Source organism: Paroedura picta, chromosome 2 (genome assembly GCF_049243985.1).
Source record: "Paroedura picta isolate Pp20150507F chromosome 2, Ppicta_v3.0, whole genome shotgun sequence".
Taxonomy (NCBI): domain Eukaryota; kingdom Metazoa; phylum Chordata; class Lepidosauria; order Squamata; family Gekkonidae; genus Paroedura; species Paroedura picta.
The window spans coordinates 158,313,515-158,332,291 of NC_135370.1; the positions used below are offsets into that span (position 1 = coordinate 158,313,515).

General features: G+C 46.1%; 1 protein-coding gene and 1 long non-coding RNA gene across 2 annotated transcripts; one reads left to right on the forward strand and one right to left on the reverse strand.

The window, feature by feature from the left end:
* Window positions 1–12,375: 12,375 nt before the first annotated feature.
* On the forward strand, window positions 12,376–16,364 carry LOC143830650 (uncharacterized). Its single transcript, XM_077323450.1, has 4 exons — window positions 12,376–14,296; window positions 14,846–14,929; window positions 15,109–15,192; window positions 15,472–16,364. Exons 1-4 carry the CDS (start codon window positions 13,675–13,677, stop codon window positions 15,999–16,001), a joined length of 1,320 nt encoding a protein of 439 aa, XP_077179565.1. The 5' UTR covers window positions 12,376–13,674; the 3' UTR covers window positions 16,002–16,364.
* Window positions 16,365–16,521: 157 nt separating this feature from the next.
* On the reverse strand, window positions 16,522–18,306 carry LOC143828834 (uncharacterized). The gene is made up of 3 exons (XR_013227921.1): window positions 16,963–18,306; window positions 16,724–16,843; window positions 16,522–16,590 (listed from the first exon to the last, which is right to left on the reverse strand). It is a non-coding gene; the product is annotated as an uncharacterized LOC143828834 (long non-coding RNA).
* Window positions 18,307–18,777: the final 471 nt, after the last annotated feature.

Genomic DNA, 18,777 nt, shown 5'->3' on the forward strand with positions numbered 1-18,777 from the left:
TTAGACTCATTTGCCTCAGCCTCCTTTTATGCTGACTCCCCTCTGACTAGCTTTTCCATATTTTTTTGCTTGCCCCACTCCTTCTTAGCCTGTCAGTAGAGACTCTGCCTGGCATTAATCCTTTATGGGCCGGGATCTGCTTATAAACAAATGAACCTTGCATTTATTTATTCCCCCCCTCCTTTTTCTGGGCTCTATCACACAGCCTTTCTCAACTTTTTTACCATCTGAGAAACCTCCATAACATTTTTCAGATTTTGAGAGACCCCAGAAGTGCTACAATCATATAGAATATGGTTGGGAAGCATAGCTGTGCACCTGCCCATCCATGGCCCCTCCCCTTCCTATTCCTCCAGGCCCATCATACCAGAATGCAAGGATTACTTCATTGGGCAGCTTTGAATTAGAATATGCCTTAAAAATGAAATTGCTGTAACCAGGGAATTCTTAACCATGGGGCAAATGCACATGGAATTCAGATCTGCAGCTAGAAAGGAAAAATTAGACGCGGAAGCTAACACAAAGTTCAGCACCTTAAAAAGTCAAAAGCGAGGGAAATCACCGGCATGGAAACAATCTTATAGGGGGAACAAAAGACCTCCTGAGGAATGTGGAGAGCTGCTGCTGGTTAGAATAGACAATGTCATCTTTCAAAAATAAAGTATATGGAAGGAAATTGTGTGTATTATTATTGTTGTTGTTATTGTTATTGTTAATATTTCAATTTATTTTCTGCCACTCTCGGCAAGCCAGCTCATGGTGGGTTAAAAAGTCAAAGCCATAAACAATAAAACTCCCAATAAAACCTTATTAAAAACATTCATACGAAGCACAAAATTACAAAATGGCGGTAACAGCATCAACCTTCCCCATCAAACGAAATCAGCAGCAGGGACAGTGAGAGGGTAAATTTCCATCAAGTCATAACTGTCTTCTCCCAGCAAGGAGCTTTTAAAGCAAGCGAGAAACAGGTGGTTTGCCAGTGCCTTCCTTTGCACAATTTTCCTCAGTGGACTCACTACCAAGTATGGTTCCTGCTTAGCTTCTGAGATCTGACAAGACTGGGCCAAACCATGCTGCCTTCCCTCAGAAGGAAATTAGAATGTTGGAAATTAAGGCCCCTTGTTTTCATGTCTTTTCAACCTAAAGGTACTTTTGTACATGTTGGCTGATGCGCTTTCAGAGGGTTTTGGGTTTTTTTTAGGAAAGGCAGATCTGCTGATTTAGTAGTGGATGATGAAAGGTGCTCTTGAGACATACTAAAGGGGCAAATCACAATAAAACTCTTTGGGTCAGTATGAATTCTTTCACTCATCTGCTTACAATAAGAAACTGGGGGTCCAGGTCAACAACGGAATTCCCCGCTCCAATCCAAAGCAATTTTGTGTGGCCTTTTCAATGACCCCCTCCTCAGTGAAGTATGTTATAAAAATATGATCATATTTCTCAATGCCAGTCTTTGCCCATGAAAGGCTAGCACCAGAAATATCAGCTTGCCCACACCCTTGACTTGCCTCTCTATAGTTCTCCGATTACTGAAATGGTATGTAGCACTTGTAGAAGCACTCTCAGGAACCACTCAACTCTCAAAATAAATATGACAGGAAATGTACAGTAGGCAATATACTACGGTGTAAAAGCATGCAAAATCCCATAGAAATCCCTTCTTCAGCTAGGCCCAAGCGGGATAGAACTGTGCCCTGCCCAGGTGAATTGACTGCTGTTTTGAATCGCTTATCTGTTTTGTTTTACACAGAAATGTCACAAATAGTCTCTCCTACTTTTCGGTCTTTGTATATGTGTTCACACACGTATGCTGACCTGGGTGCATTTCTGCACTGAAAATCGCCTTTTCAGGCACAGCCCCAAATTGCCCGCTCATTTGCCCCACAGCAAAGGAATCCCCAGAAATCCGGTTTTCATGTTTCGAAGCAGGAACTAACGGGGTCTATTTCAGGGGTGTTTGATATGGAAATGCATGTATTCAATTTTTCATGGCACCCGCCATTTTGAGTGTTTTGGTATGCCCCTTTCCTTGTTGCTGTCCCCTTTCCCTCCCCCTCCCATGGGAAAGGTGCCTAGTGCTCCCCTCTTCCACAAGCCTTGTATCTTTCCCCCCTCAATAACGGGCCTTTATTTCACATTTCCCCTCCCCCTCTGCCCAAGGTCCCCTTGCTTCCCTTCACCACCTCCTGTGGTGCGGGCTCAGATCGGGGAAACAAGGGGACATTGGCACTTCCCCTCCCCATTTGAAAGCCACACATGGCTTTTGAAAGGCACACATGGATTTCTCTGCACAACCCCCCCCCCCCCAATCCTTCAGAAGCCTGCTGCCTTCTCCTATCTTCCAGGAACAAAAGGAAAAAAAAAGTCTTGCTTGGTACAGTGCTGCAGCGTCATAATGCAAGAAACACCTAGGGGAAGTGGGGAGATACGGGAACATGGAATGAAGGGGCACAATTAAAAGAGCAGGCACACTTTAAAAAAAAACCTTTTGGAATGGGGAAGGGAGTAAAGCATTATGGGAGGCTGCCTCCTTCTGACTCCAATATGAAAACCATATGGTGACTTACAGTCTGTAAAAAGAGGTGAGGAAAGCTCAAATGTGGAAAGCAGAGTGCCAACTCACATCATCCAATAGAAGTCCAAAGCGAGGCTAAACTGAGGCGTATCTCATAATGCGGAAACAGTCCAAGAATTGACTCCATGCATATCATCATATGCTCTGGCCCACACAACCTTATGTTTCAGTCAAGGTGCCACGAGCCTGTTTTTAGTTTGGGCGGCAGCAGCAGACTAACCCACTGGAATCCAATAGGTGATTTGGGTTGAAATCAGTTCAAATACTGATTTTATTTATTTATTTATCAAATTCCTATGCTGTTCTTTCCTGAGATCTCAGGGCGGCTTTCAATTTAAACATTTACATTATAAAAAACAATTTATTAAAACCAGTTTATATGGATTCCGCAGGAGTTCTCTCTATAGTGTGTGTGTGTGTGGGAAATGCTATGCGGATGTAAAATAAATGGTGCCTAGATGTTATTTTCTGTGTATATTCTGTGTAGAGAGGCCAGTTATCGTTGGTGTTCTATGGGCCTCAAACATGGGCCTGGCAGAATGGCTCTGTCTTGCAGGTCCTGTGGAACCATTTTAGGACCCTCAGGATCCTGATCTCCTCTGGAAGAACATTCCCCCAGGCTGGGGTCAGAGCAGAGAAAGCCCTGGATCTAGTCGAGGCCAGTTTCACTTCTCTGGGGCTGGGGATCTTTGAGAAGCATAACGGAGGAGGTGGGCCCCCAGGTATCAAGGTCCTAGACTAGGGGTAGTCAAACTGCGGCCCTCCAGATGTCCATGGACTACAATTCCCATGAGCCCCTGCCAGCATTTGCTGGCAGGGGGCTCCTGGGAATTGTAGTCCATGGACATCTGGAGGGCCGCAGTTTGACTACCTCTGTCCTAGACCTTAAAAATGAATACTAATACTTAGAATTCGATTTGGTCCTCGATCTGGAGAAGCCTGCTTATACTATGGAGTTTCCTCCCCTTGCACCCTCCGAAAAGTCACTCATCTTGTAATCCAGTTCTAATGCATTGTTTGTTGTATGGACTACGCTGTTTTAAATTGCTCAATCCACCTTGAGCCTCAGTAAGAGGCAAACTATAAATCAAGTAAGTACAGAACATGAAGTAATGCGATAACATACAGTCAAGCTCACCCGCTGACGTGAACTGCTCATCAATAACATTATCAATGTACAATGAAATACAAAACATCTTTTTTTACATGACTGAGCTCCATAAAAACAGCCACCGCCACCCAAAAGCGCATGATGACTAGCAGAGGTTAAAGAGGAGCCGTGTCGCTTTGGCTTTTATGAAAGACCAAAGAGTAAATTACCAGAGTTGATTGTATATTCTTAGTTCATTCTGCAGGGAATTATGCACTTAACTCCCATTAACGCTCTTTGGGCATGAAGATGGTGCTGTGCCCCTTCATCTCACTCACTGTCAGTGGAGTCCCTGCAGGGAGATGATAGGTCTGCATAAAGGAAAGGAGGAAAACTGAAGAGGGGAAGCCTTTTGTAGCTAGACAGAGAAATGAAAGGGGAAGAGGGAGGGGAGAGCTTGGAGAGGGAGCCGGAGCATCCTCTGCCATACAGATCCTGGAGAAGCACCACTTGTGCCTCTACGTGAAGGATGTGGTATACCCTTCTTTTCAGAGACAACCGAACGTTAGCGAGTAACACCATCAAAGGAAAATGGATGGGATCAAATCTATTTTGAGGGTCAAGCAACTGCAGCAGAGATGAGTTCGCCTGCTGGAGCTGTACCAACCCTCTTCATATTGCAACAGCTTGGGCTGTTTTCCTGGATCACCCTTTTAAAGTGCCACTAAGCCACTCCTACAGCTCTGACTGTTTACCATTTATAAGCAAAAGATCTACAATTGTGAAAAGAGGCAGCTTGAGGCAGGTTACAAGGTAAAGATGAATCGCACAACAATAAAACCCCAATAAAACCCATTAAAACAACAACCAATAAAAAACCCATCATCCAGGTGGTCAAAATATGGTATGATATACTTCTTGAGGGGGGCCCAATCAGATCTTCCTCCTGCACTGACCTCAGCCGTAGACCTGGTGGAAGAGTTCTGTTTTGCAGGCCGTGCGGTTGTTTTGGGTCAGGAAAAATGGCATGGATTTAAGGATTTTCCTTTTCCTGTGTGCTATAGGGTCTCATGTACTGAAACACCCAGTGCTTCACAGTCTTTAGGGTGTGCCCAGGGATAGTCCAAAGAATAATACATGATATAGTTAGCCACTCTTATTCCATGGATTCAGACTGAAGACTGAATAACTCCAATATACACTGGTCTAGCAGGATACCTCTAATTCCTACCAGTCAGACACTAATGGATCACCAGGAATGCAATACTCTATATTTAAGAAAACAATTGCACATGCAATTGTGGATGGGTATTTAAACTGGTGAGTTAATGAATAAACATATATTTGAACTGGATGAATTCAACATACGTAGAAAAAGAAAAGCTAGTTTTTATATCCTGCTTTTCATTACCAGATGGAGTCTAAAGGGGTTTACAATTGCCTTCTCTTCCTCTCCTCACAACAGAAACCCTATAGGTGAGGCTGAAAGAACTGTGACTATGAGAACAGCACTAGCAAGACTGTGGTTAGCCCAAAGACACCCAGCTGGATGCATGTGGAGAAGTGGAGAATCAAATTTGGCTCACCAGATTAGAAGCCTTCCCTCTTAACCAGTACATCAATCTGGCTCTCATAGGTTTTCTTTATCTAAAAATTATTATAATATGCACAGTGAGACTTATATTTACATATCAAAAGGCCTGCTCTCAAAGACCATCTCTCTTTGATTATAATATTTTTAATATATTTGTACTGACAGACAAGATCTGTGATTCATCCCTTGGATGATAAACCTTGCTTCTGCTTGCTTTGTGCTCTTTTCCATACCAGTCCACCATGCACTATAAGTTCTTTAGGTTTCAAGAGCTGAAAGACCAACACCTTTCAAAGAGCCTTGAAGAAGAAGAAGAAGAAGAAGAAGAAGAAGAAGAAGAAGAAGAAGAAGAAGAAGAAGAAGAAGAAGAAGAAGAAGAAGAAGAAGAAGAAGAAGAAGAAGAAGAAGAAGAAGAAGAAGAAGAAGAAGAAGAAGAAGAAGAAGAGTTGGTTCTTATTTCCCGCTTTTCTCTACTAGAAGGAGCCTCAAAGTGGCTTACAATTGCCTTCACTTTCCTCTCCCCACAAGAGACACCCTGTGAGATGGGTGAGGCTGAGAGAGCCCTGATATTACTGCTTGGTCAGAGCACTTTTATCAGCACCATGGCGAGCCCATGGTCACCCAGCTGGCTGCATGTGGGGGAGTGCAGAATCGAATCTGGCATGCCAGATTAGAAAATGCAAATCATCAAAGAACTGCCTCCTCAGAGGAACACCAATGGAAACAAAGCTACCTAGCCAATCCTTAGCCATGGTTCCTCTATATATTTGTGAAACACCCTTGTGGGAGGAGCATGTCCGGGGTGTCCGTCCTGGAATACAGGCCAATCAGGATGCGGCCAGTGCAGCTGACCACACACTTATTGGGCCAGCCCCTACACTCACCGCCCTCCCTAGTAGGCTTCCCCACAAGGTGCCTATTATGGGGCGAGGAGGGGAAGGCGATTTTAAACTTCTTAGAAACATCTGAGGCCTGCTGGGTGACTGTGAATCATTCCCAGTTCTCACAGAGCTCTTTCAGCTCTACCTGGCTCACAGGGTGTCTGTTATGGGGAGAAAAATGGAAGGCAATTGGAAACTGCTTTGAGACACCTGCTGGGTCACTGTAGCCCATTCCCAGTTCTCTCAGACATCTCACAGCCCTCACAGGTTGTCTATTGTGGGGAGATGAAGGGAAAAGGTGTTTGTAAACCGCTTTAAGACTCCTTTTGGTAGTAAACAGCAGGGTATGAAAATCCAGCTTTTCTTCTAAGGGGCAACAGTGAAAGAAGCAAATAACATATCAACAGTAAAAAAAAATGGAGAGAGAAGGAGTAGGGTGGACACCTGTGTAATATCCCCCTAAGAAGCGTCTCCAGTCTGATTTTCCCTTCACATATCTGAAGACATGGCTCTCGAAAGCTCATCCGTAACCACTATACCACAATTCCCAGAGGTGGTCAGTCCTCTCCCATATTCAATGTACATTTCACACCACAGGTTCTTGACACTCATCTCTCCACACCCATGCCCTCATTTGTCACCACACCACCACAACCCCCTACACAACACACATATTCAACCTCATGCCCTTACAGATTGGACAACACCTCCCCTTAATCTTACCAATGCTAAGCTCTCACTATCTTAATCACTCTCTTCCTTTCTACCTCCCTCTCTCTTTGCGATTTTCCCTCCTCCCCCCTGCTAACGCCCATTGTATCAGCTACAATGGGCTTTAATTCTAGCCCTTGTCCATCATCTTTGGGACCTCATTAAGGACTGGAGATGTCCCGGAAGACTGGAAGAGAGCAAACGTTATTCCAATCTTCAAAAAAGGGAGGAAGGATGACCCGGGAAACTACAGACCAGTGAGTCTTACCTCTGTTGTGGGGAAGATAATGGAGCAGATATTAAAGGGAGCGATCTGCAAACATCTGGAGGACAATTTGGTGATCCAAGGAAGTCAGCATGGACTTGTTTCCAACAGGTCCTGCCAGACCAACCTGGTTTCCTTTTTTGACCAAGTAACAGGTTTGCTGGATCGTGGAAATTCGGTTGATGTCATTTACTTGGATTTTAGTAAAGCTTTTGACAAGGTTCCCCATGATGTTCTGATGGATAAGTTGATGGACTGCAATCTGGATTTTCAGATAGTTAAGTGGATAGGGAATTGGTTAGAGAACCGCACTCAAAGAGTTGTTGTCAATGGTGTTTCATCAGACTGGAGAGAGGTGAGTAGTGGGGTACCTAAGGGCTCGGTGCTCGGCCCAGTACTTTTTAACATATTTATTAATGATCTAGATGAGGGGGTGGAGAGACTACTCATCAAGTTTGCAGATGACACCAAATTGGGAGGACTGGCAAATACTCCGGAAGATAGAGACAGAGTTCAATGAGATGTGAACACAATGGAAAAATGGGCAAATGAGAACAAGATGCAATTTAATAAAGATAAGTGTAAAGTTCTGCATCTGGGTCAGAAAAATGAAAAGCATGCCTACTGGATGGGGAATACGCTTCTAGGTAACACTGTGTGTGAACGAGACTTTGGGGTACTTGTGGATTGCAAACTAAACATGAGCAGGCAGTGTGATGCAGCAGTAAAAAAGGCAAATGCCATTTTGGGCTGTATCAACAGGGGCATCACATCAAAATCACAAGATGTCATAGTTCCATTGTATACGGCACTGGTCAGACCACACCTGGAGTACTGTGTACAGTTCTGGAGGCCTCACTTCAAGAAGGACGTAGATAAAATTGAAAGGGTACAGAGGAGAGCGACGAAGATGATCTGGGGCCAAGGGACCAAGCCCTATGAAGATAGGTTGAGGGACTTGGGAATGTTCAGCCTGGAGAAAAGGAGGTTGAGAGGGGACATGATAGCCCTCTTTAAGTATTTGAAAGGTTGTCACTTGGAGGAAGGCAGGATGCTGTTTCTGTTGGCTGCAGAGGAGAGGACACGCAGTAATGGGTTTAAACTTCAAGTACAACGATATAGGCTAGATATCAGGAAACAAATTTCACAGTCAGAGTAGTTCAGCAGTGGAATAGGGTGGTGAGCTCCCCCTCACTGGAAGTCTTCAAGCAAAGGTTGGATACATACTTTTCTTGGATGCTTTAGGATGCTTAGGGCTGATCCTGCGTTGAGCAGGGGGTTGGACTAGATGGCCTGTATGGCCCCTTCCAACTCTATGATTCTATGATTCTATCTGGGGCAGGGCCTCCCTTTACACTGTGCTCCTTGATTTTAATGATTTTCCTGACCAAATCTCCCTCTCCTCCACCTCTATATATCCTTGTTTTCTCAAAGTAGGACTTAAATACACATGAGTGTCTAATTTCCTATCAACTCGACCTCACTGGCACTTTGAAAATAAACTGTAGAAATACTTAAGACCCTGGAAAGCTTTAATCAGTTTATTGGTGCAATTAATTTACTTGCGTTTCAGCTGCAGGCAAAGTTTTGTTGACCGCTGAATGAGCTGGGCTGTCAGCAAGCAAATATTCCAGGGACTCCTGAATAATTGTTGCCATACGTACTACATAAACGTGGGGGCTCCCTGCCACCTGCAGCAGATTTTATGAGAGGAAACTCCTTCCTTTTGTTCCCATGTGCCAAACTACATGTTACATTTACACATTACATAATTTACCAATGAGGACATATTGCAGTTGCAGCCATATTACGGCTATAAGCCCATAGTGGCAACTCCTGTGTAAAAGCACAGGAGGGAGCTGACTTAGATTGGGATCACAGTAGGAGAAGGAGGAGCTACTGCCTTTCTCCCTGCACAGTTTTTGGAGCCAGAAGCCATGGGTGGTTGATTTGCCTCATCAGCATGCTGCATACTGAAGCATTTAGTGAATTTACCTCCCCCCATGGGGAGGGAGAGCAAGGACAATCCACACACTTAAAATAATAGTGTTATGCCAGTGAAATGATATAGTGCTAAAAATCATCGCGCCTCCAGCCATTCCTCACCTTATGGCTCTCTCACTTCTGTCTGCCACCTTTTCACATTTCTTGCACTCTGCATGCCTGCATGAAATGGCGGAAGAGGGCAACACACTTTTTATGTGATTCTCTACCATCTGTCAATCAAGCCAGGCAGCCAATCCCCTTTCTCCATGCTTTAAAGGACCTGCGGTGCCAGCTAATGTTTTTAAAGTAAAACTTCTCCATTAAAACGCCTATGCATCTAATCATAGATGCATAGTGCTTTTTATAATGCCACCCCTTATGGAATCATGAATCTGTAATCTTTAAAAAATTAATCTTATTCCTGATTTGGGCAGGGGAGACATTAGAGAGGCATGCTTTGTCTTTAAACTGTGTGGATTTATTTATTTTGCTTTGCCTGCATGATTGAATGCCTATTTGTTGGTCCAGGCTGTTTGCTTTTAAAAAAACATCCTCGGGAAAAGGGAGAGGGATGCGTGGGCAGGACACTGGAGGTGAAGATAGAGCTACATCGCCTCCATATATTTCCTTAGTGTGTGGCTTGCTGGTTGCTCTCCTGTAGCTCACGCTACATAGGTTGGGGAATCCACTTTATGCGATTCCCCAGCTAGCACTTTAAAATGGAGGATGTTGCTTGAGGTTTGCTGGATGGACACAGGAGGTTGGCAATGTCATGTGAAACAACAAAAATGTAGCGTCTTCATAAGGTAAGCATTTCATTATATTTATCGGGTGAGGAATGGCCCTGAAGTTCTTCATGGCCCCTAAGTCATTCCAGCTCCAGAAAAGGGCACAAGGAAATAAGAAAACACAAACTTGATCCAAATTAGGCCTTGCTGTACTTTATTTATTTGACTTTTATATTGGTCCCCCCAGCTCAGGGCGGTATACAAGAGTTGCCAGTAGGAACTTACAGCTGGATTATGGATGCAAATCCCTGTAGCAATCTCATGTAACATGTAATTTGGCCCTAAGAGTGTGAGAATTTGCCTTTCAGGGTGAAATAACAAAGCTCTCCTTCAAGCAAAAAGAAAGTCAATATACCTCTTAAAAATGGCTCTGCTACAATTCTAGTGGATCTTGAATTTCTTATGTCCAAAGCCATTTTGGTGTTGTCTTACACTAAGCGAGAGTTCATGTTACCAACTGTGATAATAGTTTAAAGACAATCCTTCTTTCAAGCATTTGATTAGTTATTAACTTTACATTTAAAGAACTGTCCCTTCCTTCAGGAATTTCAGCAAGGTGTTTGCAATATGTACATCTAGCAAAGTAATAATTTACATGCATTTTGTTTAAGTGTAATAATTTAATTAAGTGATTAGAAACAAAACAGCTGATTAAGAAAATCATCACTCAGCTGCTTGTCTAACTTGATACACATACACATGATAAGCTTAATATCCATTGAACTAAAGTTAGTCATACTTATGTCAAGGGGGGTTGAAATTGGCTGGTTTTATACTTAGCTAGATCATGTCTGTGAGTTTTTGTACATTGAGAATGACTGAACGGAAGTGATTCTGTAAGGATCGTGCACATTCATAGAGGATAAATCTAAGAATAGGTACTGACTTCTGATTACTAACAGCAATATCTATATTTAAAAAATACACCATTGATTCTGGGTACTGTGAGGACGTCTATTTGGCTCTTATTTATAAGCTTCCTGGGAAAATACAATCCTATATGTGTTTACTCAGGAAACATTATTCCAGTGTTGACATAAAACCAAAGAAAAGAATCAGAATCATAAGAGTTGGAAGGGGCTATAGAGACCATCTTGTCCAACCCCCTGCTCACTGCAGGATCCGCCTATACTATAGCATCCAGGATAACTATCTGTGCTCACCATCCTCGTAGGTAGTTGATTCCAGTGCTGAAATACTCTGACTGTGAAATTTTTTCCTGGTATCTAGCCAATATTGTTCTCCACATAGTTTAAACCTGTCACTGCAGGTCCTGTCCTCTGCTGCCAACAGGAACCTTTCCCTGCTTTCCTCTAAGTCAGGGGTAGTCAACCTGTGGTCCTCCAGATGTTCATGGACTACAATTCCCATGAGCCCCTGCCAGAAACTGCTGGTAGGGGCTCATGGGGATTGTAGTCCATGAACATCTGGAGGACCACAGGTTGACCACCCCTGCTCTAAGTGACAACCTTTCAAATACTTAAAGACAACAATCATATCCCCTCTCCACCTCCTCTTCTCCAGGCTGAACATGCCCAGGTCACTCAGCCTTTCCTCAAAGGACTTAGTCCTCAGGTCCTGGATCATCCTAGTTGCTCTCCTCTGAACCATCTCAATTTTGCCCATGCCCTTTTTGAAGTGAAGCCTCCAGAACTGCACACAGCACTCCAGGTGCAGATATACAGCGGGACTATGACATCTTGTGATTTTGATGTGATGCCTCTGTTGATACATTTACTGGCAATTTATTTATTATTTTATTACAATTATTCTATCCCACCTTTCCTCATAGTTCAAGCAGATTTACAGTAAGTTTTTAAATATCCTAGTTAAAACCATAATAAAACAATGGACCCCAAAGCTATCCTTGTCTTCCCCCTTAAGAAGATGCCTGCCATTCACACCCCCTCAAATCCCTTGGCAAACAGCCTAGCCTTGGAGCATCTCCTGAAGATATCCAAGGAAGGCCCCACCTCTTCAGGAAACCCATTCCACAGAGTTGGAACCATGATGGAGGAGGTCTGGGCTTTGATTGATGCCGGATAGGCCACCACCCTAAGTGAAAGGAGAACTCAAACTATCCCTGAGGGATATAATGCTGCATTAAACAGACTATTAGTTTGACCCAGCAAAGAGTCTTGCGGGGTGACCTCAAAAGGTTCTGCTGGGAGTCAAAGGGCCTGCATGGACAAAAACCACATGGGCAGGGGGAATCAGGTAAGACTGAGTGAAAAAGCTGGGTGGATCTAACCCGTTACATTGTATATGCCTCCTTGCTGATCTGGCCTTCTGGACAAAGTGAAACCCAGTTGAAATGGTGCTTTACTTTCCAACCAGAAATCTTTGTCAGCTTCAGACAAAAGAAATTCATCATAGATGAGTCACATGCCTTGGAGAGTTTACCTTGGGTAACTGGGGGGCATTTCCCACGGCTTAAAAATAGCACAATGGTTGCTGATTGAAAACGCTACTAATTTGCCATAACGCACGACGTCGTTAACGATCTGCAACAATCCTGAAACCGACCCGCCAAAAGCGCTTCGTTGTAGCGCTTTTAGGGGAATCCAGAAAACTGGATTCACCCTCCGGATAGCGATACACTCCTGCAACCAATCTGCAACAGTAGCGCTAAAGACCTGTGCGTTACCATTGTTGCGGGTTCTTCAAAGTCCCTCCTCCCGAGCCTGTCCTCCAAACTTCCGGCGAACTGTTCGCCATTTTTTTTTTCTCCGAGCGAGCGGGGATCTACGAGGCAACGGGACAGCGACTGGCTTTCAAGCACGATCACTTTCGGAAATTCTGCCCGGACACCACAAGAGTTTTTCACAAGCACAGTGGCACACACCGTCACGTTCCCAAAATTTGCCCAAAGCTTAAAACCCCGTCTACCATCGGCCAGTCCTAGCGGAGTCAACGTACAGGGAGCATTTTAAAAAATTTTCCTCTGAGCGTGCCAACGAACATTCGCCGCTCGCAGTCTCCTGCTTAGCTTAGAGGGGTTCAATAGACATGATTCGTGGTGATATCATGAGGGGCGGCTTATGTGTAGTGGGTCTTTGTGTGGTTCCCGGTGCGTGCTTGTGCTTGGGTGCGGACAACCCCTTCCATTGGCGGCTAGACCTCCGGCAAGCGGAGTTGCCGTCCCCCGTTCATTTTAAAAAATTTTCCTCTGAGCGTGCCAACGAACGGTCGCCGCTCGCAGTCTCCTGCTTAGCTTACAGGGGTTCAATAGACATGATTCGAGGTGATATCATGAGGGGCGGCTTATGTGTAGTGGGTCTTTGTGTGGTTCCCGGTGCGTGCTTGTGCTTGGGTGCGGACAACCCCTTCCATTGGCAGCTATACCTCCGGCAAGCGGAGTCGCCGTCCCCCGTTCATTTTAAAAAACATTCCTCTGAGCGTGCCAACGAACGTACGCCAGTAACATGTCATGTTTGGTTGATTTATGCTGTGGCTGGTGAATATTATTGGGGAACTGCCGAGTACTGCCGCACTTGCTCTCGGTTGAACACCGGCATGCGTTTGTGTAATGGCGGACATTTTCCTAAAATGGCTCCCGCTGCATGTTCAAACTGCTCTTCTCTCGTGTAAACGAATCAGCGCATGCGTTAAGTCAAACAACAAGGGCGCCAATCTGGCCATTAGGAGCAGATCCTGTTCCCGCGCGAGGAGTTTTGAACGTGACATGTGACCTAATGTGGCCAATGCGCGTGTCCCCTACTGCCCTCTACCAATCAGGAGCCGGCTAGTCCCTTTGTCTTTGTGTGCGGGAAGGTATATGATCCGTTGCACCCTGCACCTTCCACCACCATTTTGCTCAGCTACTAGCGAAAGCAACATGGAATCGTCTTCTCAAGCCTCGTCCGTCCCTGCAACCGGCCGTGGCCCAACTTGGAGGGACGCGGAGATCAGGGACCTGATCGGGATTTTCTCGGAGGAGAAAATCCAGGACGCGTTCCAGTCCTCCCACAGGAATAGGGAGGTATTCGAACAAGTGGCCATTAAGATGCGCGCCCTGGGCCACAACAGGACCGGCCTTGAATGCCGGTCGAAGACCAAGACAATGAGGGCAGAGTATATGCGTGCCGTGAACCATAATAAGGGTTCCGGCAACGAGAAGGTTACCTGCCCCTACTTCGAGGAGCAGCGCCAGCTGTACGGAGACGGGGAAGGATCCGGCAGGCCGAAGCGCGTCGGCCGGAGCCTCAAGGTGGTTCGGAAGCCGGCTGCCCCGGTCGAGGAACCACCCGCTGAGGAGGATCCCGGCGAGGGCACCTCGTCCAGCTTTCGCCCTCCACCCCCCGTCCAGCAACGAGCCGCGGAATCGGTAACGCTGGACCTCATCGCCATCGTTCCTGGGGAGCCAGAGGAGGCTCCTGAGCAAACGCCCCTTGCCTCCGGTAAGTGATTTTCTTTTTATTTTATATTTCCTTTTGAGCAAATGTGTGTTCTGACGTTTGGGCATCGTTTTCTCGTCAGTTCGTTGCAACGCATAAGATGGTAGGCTGCTTGCTGTGTTTACTATTTGAAACGGTTTTAATTTTATAATTTAATTTTAATTTTTAAAAGATTTTAAAAGATGGTAGGCTGTGGAGTGCTTGCTGTGTTTACTATTTGAAACGGTTTTAATTTTATAATTTAATTTTAATTTTTAAAAGATTTTAAAAGATGGTAGGCTGTGGAGTGCTTGCTGTGTTTACTATTTGAAACGGTTTTGATTTCATCATTTAATTTTAATTTTTAAAAGATTTTAAAAGATGGTTGGCTGTGGAGTGCTTGATGTGGTTAGTATTTGAAACGGTCATGTTTAACCAACAGCCCCAAAATATTTGCTGCATGCCTCGCCCATAGGCCTTCTGCAGTACTTTGGCTCACTACTTTGGGAGCTTGCTTTGTGGTTCATGGTGTATGCTTGCTCATTTTTCACTATTTTCTGCTCTTGTCCACAGAGACACAGTTGCCAGGGACGGGGCCCCTCGAGTCTCCAGCAGCACCTGACGTGGATAGTGATTCGGGGGCATCAACTAACATTGGTAAGTATTAGTTAAAATAGGGGGGGGGGCTGTTTTAACTGCTTTGTGCTTTTCTGTTTGTGCAGGGCAGCAGCACTGCTAAGAGAAAGAAGAGAGTCCCTCTGCGTTGCTGGTGTAGGCTTTGAAGCTGGCTTTGCCACCCTTTGGTCCTAGATCTGTTTTTTTTCCTTTTTTTGCAGATTTCATACCCGGAACACAGGAGGAGGAACAGCCTGGGGTGCTTGGACCTCCTGCCCGGCGCAGGCGGATACAGATTCAAGATGGTGAGCGTGCATGACCTGTTCCTTTCGAGCCATAGCTGCAGGACAATGTCGCTAGGCACTAACCATGTGCTCCCTTTTAATTGTTGAGAGTCCTGCTGTGAAAGTAGGCAAAAGTAAAAGCACACCATGGGCAAACAAACAATAGCCATGTGCTCGCCGGGGATTGTTTAAATTCTTGGCAGGAAAACACGGGGACAAAAAAGAACACGATGTCCACCATGGTGTCTTTTGACTTTATTGATGTTACTAACAGTTTTGTTTCTCATTTTTTGCCAACAGAGGTTCTTTCAGATGAGGAGGAGGAACCACCCCTGGCTCCAGGCAGCCCACCACCTAGAGGTGCGCTCCCAGCAGAGGAGAGGCTTACGAGGGAACGCGGCAGGCTGAGGCGCGTCTCCGTCTTGACAAGCGTGGGAGAGAGGCTCCTTGAGCACTGCTATGAGGAGTCACGGCGTGCCGCTGCCGCTGACCAAGCCATGCTCACACTCATTGCCCAGGAGGGGAGAAAATTGAGGGCAGTCCTTAGAGAGACAAACCAAATCCTACGCGAAGGCGTGGAGGAGGTGCGACTGATAAGGAGACTCATGGAGAGGGCTGTAGTGGTCATGGAAAGGGCCTACCCTCCACAAATCGCCCCCGCCCCCCCACCACCACCCCCACCACCACCCCCACCACCACCCACACCAACACCACCACTTCCAGCACCCACCCCACCGACTCCCTCTCAGAATGCCTCCACCCAAACACGAAGGAGGACTATTCTCGGAAAGAGAAAAATAAAACCAGCAGACAAGTACTCCCCCTCCTAGTTTTGCCCACTTTTTCTATTTCATGTTATCTGTGTTTTGTTGTTTGTTGAATAAAGTTTATATTTTTGACTCTGTCTCTGTGTACCCTACTGTAGAATCTGCAAGGCCGAAAGCGGCCTCTCTAGTGATTGTCTATATTGTGGTACTGCTGTGTGGGTTGGAGGTTGGAGGGGTGTTAGTTCAAGGAGTTTTAGGAGTGTGGTGTGGGGTTAAATATGTGCGAGTTTAAGAAGTCACACTGGAGTCTTGTTATAAAATTTGCAATAACATTTTATTTTAAAAAACATTTTAACAGGGGAAAAACATTAGGGAATGAAACTTGGAGCCCCACCAGCACCACCACCCCCCACCCCCCTGGAAAACCTATTTTTTTTAACAAAAGTATACATTTAACAGGGGAAAAACATTAGGGAATGAAACTTGGAGCCCCCCCCCCCCAACCCCTACCCCAAAACACAAACAGGAAACAAAACTCAGGTCCCACTGCTCCCCTGCCCAGCCCCTTCCATCTCCCTCACTCTCCTGCTCAACCTTCCCACGGACCCCCGGACTTTGCGGCGGAAGAGGTCCTCATCCTCCTTCTTCTTAACTGTGTGGGGAGGGAGAAAAAGTACACATTAGTGCCACACATATTTTCAAATTTCTTTAGTTTACATGCATACACTTTTAAGTGGCCTTAGCCACAGTGTGAGAAGAGTTGGGCAGTGGGGAACATAACCTACGTTCTTCCGCCTCCCTCTGTTGCCTTTGCTGCTCAATCTCCCCTTTCAGCTCTGCCACTTGAGCCTCCAGGGAAGTAACTCTGGCCTCCATCGCACGCAGCCTTGCCTCCACAGTTTCAGCTATAGGAATCAAACAAAGAATTTGATCACACTCCAAAAGGAAGCATCACATCAGGCTCCCATATGGCTCCATGGGGGTACACACACATGGGTCTCCCTCACAGACATAAAACTCTCACCTGCAGCCTGTCCCGAGGTGGAAGGTCCCTCTTCCTCCCCCTCCTCACGCTCAGGTGCTGTTGCCAGCTTGGATGGTGATTGTGTGGCTGGGCAAAGAAAAAGACAAATCATAATTAAAAGCACACAAAACAGAGATGAAACACAGCTGGTGGACACACCACAGTTAGAGTCTAAGCGCATAACCAAAGTGGTTCTACAGTACTGGCTGGCTAAGTCTGAGGGGGTTGACAGCATCTAAATACTTTCTCGAATTTCATTGGGGACAGTAGGGGAAAGAGGCAGCTAGTCATTCCATGCATGTTTAAGGGTAAAACACCAAAGTGGTTCTACAGTACTGGAGGGCTAAGTCAGAGGGGGTTGACAGCATCTAAATACTTTCTCGAATTTCATTGGGGACAGTAGGGGAAAGAGGCAGCTAGTCATTCCATGCATGTTTAAGGGCAAAACACAACGAGGGCAGCACTCACCCATATGCCTCCTCATGTCCAGGGGGGGCTTCCCAGCCTTCTCCCATATTTTTACCATCTGGTCGTGGAAGACCGTCCTCCCACTTGGCTGCGGGATCCCCCCCCACTGTTCCAGACTGTTTAGGAAGTCCAGCTTAAGGCGCTTGAATTTTGTCCGGACCTGCTCCCAGGTCCGGACGTAGCCCCTCTCCCTCAGCTTTGAAGCCAACACCAGGTAAGCACCCTTGGTGTGGCAGTGGGTGCTGGCCATAAGGCGGCCAACACTTTTCGATTGGAGCACAAGCTCCAGAAGTGCCTCAGCCTCGGCGCGCTGCCAGAAGGAGCCCTTCCGTGGCTTCGGCATCTTCGGAATGACGGTTAGGGAACGAACGTGCGTTGCTCCGATAGACCACCCCGTTTTTTAAATGTATCAAAGCTGCCCACCAATAAAATTATTCATTGGAACATAAGTGGATTGATCCTCCGGTTTGACAGGGGTCGCCAATACTTCCTGGCTACCCGCCTCCCCGAACTTTCCCCATTCAGCGCTTCCGTATTGTGTTTGTCAATTTCAGTTGGGAGTTAGCATTTAGGGCTGTCAAAGTGCTTTTGGACCAGAGAATCCCCGTTTTTTTGCTGGCAAAGTACACAAACCGCACAAGACAAGGTTAAACAAATAACACAAAACTTTATTCACCAACAAGAGAGTGGGAAAAACAATTAAACACGCCTCCTGTTTCTGTAGATGTGGGTGGCTATGGCGTCCCGAACCTTGCACCCCTCTGCATAGATTCTTCTTCTCCTTGCTTCAGGGATGTCTTGTGTGTCCTCAAGGACAACAGGATCAGGTTCATCCACAGGGAAGGGGATGTTATGTCCCTTGTCCTCGCATATGTTGTGCAAAATGACACACGCGATGATCAGCGGAGTCACATTGTCTATATGCACGTGTAGTCGGGACATCAGGCAACGGAACCGGGACTTCAAACGTCCAAAGGCACGCTCCACTACATTCCTTGCCCGGGAGTGAGTGAGGTTGTAGTGGCTATGCACGTCTGTCCTTGGCCGCTTGTAGGGAGTCATGAGCCAGCGTCGTATTGGGTAGGCTCCGTCCCCGAGCACCAACGGCGGCACACGCACGCCCTCAATGGTGGCGGTGGGGTTTCCTGGAACAAAGACCCCTTCGTCCATGGCTTTCCTGAGGTTGGATTCCCTGAAAACAAGGGCATCATGCCTCCTGCCACTCCACCCCACCTCGGCATCGATAAACCGGCCGGAGAAGTCCACTGTTCCTTGCAGGAGAACAGAGCAAAAGTCCTTCCTGTTCCCGTACTCTTTTATGCTTCCCCCGGGGGCACGGATAGGGAT

Bases quoted from the DNA above. Each gene is read 5' to 3' on its own strand.
- LOC143830650 (XM_077323450.1), top strand. From the start codon at position 13,675: ATGATCCGTTGCACCCTGCACCTTCCACCACCATTTTGCTCAGCTACT. The intron at 14,297-14,845 runs GTAAGTGATTTT...TCTTGTCCACAG, and splicing joins GCAAACGCCCCTTGCCTCCG to AGACACAGTTGCCAGGGACG. The intron at 14,930-15,108 runs GTAAGTATTAGT...CTTTTTTTGCAG, and splicing joins GGGGGCATCAACTAACATTG to ATTTCATACCCGGAACACAG.